The 6,000-nt window shown below is 38.1% G+C and overlaps 1 protein-coding gene across 1 annotated transcript in view; it reads left to right on the top strand.

The window, feature by feature from the left end:
* Positions 1-1,512: 1,512 nt before the first annotated feature.
* SECISBP2L (SECIS binding protein 2 like) overlaps positions 1,513-6,000 on the top strand; it is a 66,169-nt gene continuing 61,681 nt past the window's right edge. The window contains exon 1 of the mRNA XM_077127820.1: positions 1,513-1,743. Within this exon, the coding sequence (XP_076983935.1) occupies positions 1,720-1,743 (24 nt within the window). The 5' untranslated portion in view covers positions 1,513-1,719. The remainder of the gene's footprint in view (positions 1,744-6,000) is intronic.

The following is a 6,000-nucleotide window of genomic DNA, read 5'->3' as shown; positions in this document are numbered from 1 at the left end:
TTTAGTTTGCATAACTGTACCCTATAAATAGCTTAGTTTTTCTGAGCAAATCTAGATTCACTCATCATTCATTCAATCTCTAATAGGGACAATGACGCACATTAGGTTTATTAACATTATGAAGTCCATGAATTGCTCATGTGACATTCATACATACATATGCAATTCAAACACTTGCACATGTGCGTGAGTACATATATGTATGTATATATTCAATATGTGTACATATATTTAGATATTCATTTCGTGTTGGCAGAAGAGTTAAGCTAAATAAGTCTCTATGTACAAGTACAAATATTTCTCCTTACAAACTGTTTCTATCACCAGCTTTGATGTCAGCCTTTTTGATACAATATAGCTCTTTTCACCAGGACAATATCACCATAAATGTAGTCAAGAGTTTCACAGACCAGCCTCTTCATGCAGTCCTATTCAAAGAAAATCAGGGGAACACAGACTGACTGAAAAAGGAATTCATTTTTACCGACATCTGCTGAAGCATAACAAAGCAAACTTCTTAAAATACCCTTTCCCATTCCCAGCTGCGGATCTCCACACTAGTTCCCCAAACAGCAGCCACCTCTAATTTTCTTCCTTCACTTAGCTTATATGCTGTTTTGATTCTGTATCCCGAAGCTGGTCAGCAAGCAAGGGCTCTTCCGGGTAAAGGTGTGTGTTGGAGGGTGTGTCTGAGGAGATGCACAGTGGGTATTTTTGCCATGCTTAACAAGTGTCCATCTCCCTTCAAGGAACTAATGAACTGGGAATAAAGGGAATATTCTATAAGTACAGCAGAAAAAAGCAACATTTCAGAATATGTATGTGTTGGGTAGTGGCATACACACCCTGGGGAAAATCAGGGTTTCTGAGAAGGGTGACATTAGCCTGGATGAGGGCCTAGAGATAGGCATGCTCCTAAGCAATGAATAAGTTAATTAATAAGCATTGTGGAGAGTAATAGGTAATCTGGTGGTAGAATGCTTGCCTGCCATGCAGGAGACTCGGTTTGATTTCCAGCCCATGCATCAAAAAGAAACGTATTATGGAGCTTCCTAATTAGATTTCCTTCTGTTAGTCATTCTGTACTGTGAAGGACTTTATCTTTACATAAGGAAGATTTTACGTAGAGCGCACAGCTAAAAGTTTTTCCAACGTCACTGTGACATGGTTCCGGATCACGAGAAGGTCTCTAAAGGCTGGAACCCAAGTGTCCCAGGTTCCCAAGAGTCCCGACACTCCTCCAAATTAACAGTCCAGGGGACGATTAAGCCTCGCACAAATCGCAGCGTGGTTCGGGGCACCCAGTTCCTGAGCGTCATCATCTAGTCTCAGCCTCCAGTTCGGCCAGCCATGGCTCACAATACCCACCACTCACCCACCTCTCACACTCAGCCCTCACCCTATACGCTGCCCCTCTCGGTCTCTCGCCTCTCTTTCCGCTTCCGTGAGCTTCCATTTTCGATTACGCCTCCCGTTCAGTTAGACCCTATTCGGCTTCCGTCCCAGATGATCCCGCCCCGAGACCGGCACCGCCTCCTCCTTCTCGCTGAGCTGGAGCCGCCTCCTCTGCTAGTGGCGTAGATGGACTTGGTGTTGGGGCCAGCAAGATAGGGGCGGAGGCCCGGAGCCCGATCTGGACTGGAGTGGGGGGCCATGGAGAAAGCGGCCCGAAGCGCTCCCCACACCGACTAACGCGGGTCCGCTGCGGTTGCAGGCGCCATGGACCGAACCCCTGCAGACCAGGTACGTGGGCTCGAGCTGGGCCAGCTCGGCCGGGGGCTGGGTGCCACTGCATCCTTCCGGGCCGGGCCTGGGTCTCCGAACGAGGGGCCCGGGCGGCTGGAGCCCTCGGCTTCCTCCCGGGGGCACATTCCCTGCCCGGGAGACTGGTGGCGTTTCGCTCTCCCGCATTGTTCCTCAGCTGCTACCTTCGTCGTGAGAGCTTTCCAGCCCTGGTTTCCCCTCGGGTTATGGAACTCGTTGCCTTCTCCTCCGGGTTTTGCGAAAGGAGCCAGAAGGTTCCAAGTTGTCCGTGCTTTCCGGTGCGGTTTTATAACTTCCAGTGACCCCCCCCCCCCTTCCCCATTCCCCTTTAGGCTTGGAATGTGTTTTCAAGGTGGAGAGGGTTTTTGAAGGCTTCTCACCCAGAAAGACCGTCAGAGGATGTGTGATAACGACAGGTGAAGGAGGGTGATAGGCTTTTTAGATCTACGTTCAATTGAGTGAAGCTTTGCTTTTGCCTTGGTTTTAGGAGGTATTCTTAAGGTATGAAATAGTACAATCAGTTTCCCCGTTCTCTTCCTTCCAGTTGTTTTGCAAAAATTGTAATTAGTGTTTTTTTTTTTTTTTTTTGAAAATCGAACTTACATTTGAAGAGTAGGATACAAAGCAGGAGTTGATTTCCAAATTCGCTTTTACATTCGATAAATAGTACCATTGAAGTCCTGTTTTGTTCGTTATTTTTTCCATTTGTATCAAATTCTTAATAATATATACTAGTTGGCGCAGGTAGGCAGGGATAATGACAGTGTAAAAAATAATCTAAAATAATAGTTTTTCCTCTCGAAGATTCAGTATTTTCCACTTTTCAAACTTCTACACAAAACGGCTTAATGGTGTCCAATTTGATGAACTTGAAGTTTACTCACAATTCATTCCTTTCTGTTGAAGGCCTTGCTTAGGGCTCACTAGGCAAACAGATGAAGGAAAGAGAGGCAAGTGATTTGCCTAATTATTTTACAAATGGGATGATTAGTGCCTGAATAAATAAGACAAGTTTTCCAAAATTCCTGAATTTTATGTATAATAGCTTATTAGAGTCGATTTTGATTTGAAATTGGGCTCTTTGGCAGGCAAATCCAGCTTCCTCGTTGTGTATGTATTTTTTATACAGGCTTTAATTTTGTTTTTTAAAACTTTGTGTGACTGTGACTCTGGAAACACTAGTTTTATAAAATGATACATGAAATTACCAAAGCAAAATTGACATGGAGCCACTTGGCAAAATATATACAGAATTTTCTAGACCTAGAGTAGTCTATATACTGCCTATAGCCAGTTTAATTAAAAAAAAAATGTGTAGCTGTCTAACATGTTTGAGATTTCAAGACCTGACAAATGAATAGGGAATGTCTTTAAATGATTTCCTTGTATATGTGTCACTCGCTAATCAAAGGGTTAAACAGTTTGGTCTGTCACCAGGATGCCAGAACTGTAACCAGTGATGCTACCATATGTATACTTATGGTTCCTTTCATCCTAGAGGAAATTAATTATTTAGAAGGTAACTTTTAGCGTAGCTATTTGTGTGTGATTATCTTTATAAAAGCAGGTGCTATGAGGAAATTATTTAAACTAGAGGGCTCCTTCCTCTTTCATTCCACGTTTCCAAAGTCCCAAACCATTGGAAACCTCATAGAAACTTAGGGACTGAGAAAAATCATGAAAGTTTCCAGTGACTACGTGTATATTTATCTTTTTTCCTTCTAGTACCTCCTCTTCTTCCCTGGCTTAAACGTAAGGAGAGGAGAATAATTTGAACCTCCTCTCTGCTCTCTCTCCACACACACAGGAAATTGACATCCAGAAAAGTGATGTGTCTGTGCCTAGTTACAGCACAGCCATTTAATTTAGGGCTCTGTAGTTGACTTGAAAAGAGTGTGCTTCATTTTATATATGCATTTTGGGGGGCCAAAAATCCAGTATTTTCATTATATTGTCAACAGTCCATGAATGAAAAAAACGCTAATAACCATTCACTTAATAGGGACTAGAATGGAGATTTTTCAGCTTTGGGGAGTTCTTGATTCTTTATTTACTGTACTGTGATGGCATTAAGTAATGTAAAGGCAAAAATATGATGTAATATACTTTAATATTTCTGCTGGTGAAATGACTTTAGGTAAAGGTTATTTAAAAAGTATATGGAATATGTGCTGAATTTCTATTTTCCCCCCAAAAATGTTTTTTTCCTTTTAACAGTGTAGGTTCACATTCAGAATTTGTGGAAATGTGTATAGCACTAACACTCATTATAATATCAAAGTGGTTATCAGTTTGTAGACATTTGATTTTTTAAAAAATGGTACTTAATGCAAATTTTCTGCATCTCATTTTGACCTAATTAAATCCTTGGAACATTATATAAAGTACAAAAAGTACGTTACTGGGAATGCAGTGCTAGATGGATGATCTTAATTGCCATAATGACTGAAAGAATGTTTTATACTAGAGAAGAGAATCTGGAGAGTATGCTCTTTTACCAAGACTATTATATCAAAGCATGCAGCTTAATTTTAACTCACAGTTAAGTGTTCTAAGAACAGGTTGCTATTACATGGTATAATATATAACCCCCCCCCCACCCCCCCAAAAAAGCCGATGTAAGGATGTGAAGAAGAAATCATGGCCTTCATTTTGTTTAAAAAAAGCTTGGTGTTTCTATCTTAGGTAATTTAGGATGGTGTTTTGAAAATTTTTTTTTAAATAGTGGTCTTAGAGACGATAATACTTGAGATTTATAGTCTCTTTGTATTATCACAAATAGTTTACACATTAAACATTGGCTTAATATTTAGTGCATTAATATTAGATAAATTTTTAAAAATAATTTGCAGAATTATTGGTTACTACTGTCATTTATTTTTAGAGAAGTAAATATGTAATGAATATATATGGCATTCATGTAATGTGCTGTTCACTAATGAGGGTGCAAAATTACCTGGCTTATAATTGTTTCCTTTAAATAAGTAATTTATAAACTTAAAATAGTATCAATATTCCAAACTGAATATATTCTAAATAAGTTACTGTAAAATATTTATTATTCAATAGTGCTTATAGTTGGCCTTTATATAGGAATATAAATGATATGTCTTACCAAGTTTAAAAAATAATGCTTTTATAATCAAGAAAAAAGTTGATACTCATTTGGAGAAAATACCATTTGGAAACTTAAAAAAGGCATTTTTCCTAATCCTTTAGCTCAAAGAGGAAAGAAGAAGTAGAATTATGTGTTGAAAAGGTAATAAAGTAATAACAACTAAATACCACATACGGAAACCTATGTGACTGAAGCTGTAGTCTGAGGTAAATTTATAGTCATGAATGCTTTCATTATTAAGCAATTTAGAATGAAAATAAAAATTAAGCATCCAAGACAAAAAGTTATTGGGAAAATCCCATTAAAGCAGGAGAGAAAATAATATAAAAAGAAATTAATAAATGATCCAAAAACTTGTATTAATTCTAGAAGGATTGTTCTTAGAAAAGTTCCATCACGTTTGAAGTGGGATTAAAGTTTGTTTTAAAGGGGGAAAAATGTATAGATAGCAAAGCAAGTGGGCAGAATCAAATTTTGACTTTTTTTTTCCTCAATATTTTCTGAAGCCTTGCAAAACTTGTTTATAAATACTGCAGTCTGTTTTGGCAAGTGATTTACTTTCAGTGTAAGCCATCCCAATCAAGAAAACCAAGCAGTAACCATATTTTCCTTCAGAAGACATTTATTTTATCTTTGGCCATGAGATGTTTAATATGTAATATTTTCACCTTAACATACTAAGACTGAAAGACTTCCATAGTCTTTTTTTTTCCCCATGGGTATGTGGTACATACTGAAGTTTCACTGTGTGAGTGTCTAATTTTGTCCTACTTTAGTTTTGATTGTAAATGGATGTCTTTATTCTGTTGCTTAATATAAGAAAATCATTTGCACTGTTCAGGACACTCCATCTTGGAAAGCATAAGTATGCATTCCCTGCTGATGTGTGCTTAATAGTATTGTTTGCCCATTTTTCCTTAACCTGTCTAGTACAGTATTCTTTCAAAAACATGTGTTCAATGCATTTGTTGAATTATGTAAGACTTTCAGTTATTTTAATGCATTTTTTTAGTATAGTGTTTGAATCCTAAAGTTTTTATAGTTTCATGTTGTGATAAATGTTTTGGATTTCCTAGATTATTCACATTAAATAAGCTTTATTATTGACATTTGCTTTG

The sequence above is a fragment of the Tamandua tetradactyla genome, chromosome 14 (genome assembly GCF_023851605.1).
Source record: "Tamandua tetradactyla isolate mTamTet1 chromosome 14, mTamTet1.pri, whole genome shotgun sequence".
Taxonomy (NCBI): Eukaryota; Metazoa; Chordata; class Mammalia; order Pilosa; family Myrmecophagidae; genus Tamandua; species Tamandua tetradactyla.
Note: the sequence above shows the minus strand (reverse complement) of the source record. Positions and strands in the feature narration are given on the sequence as shown.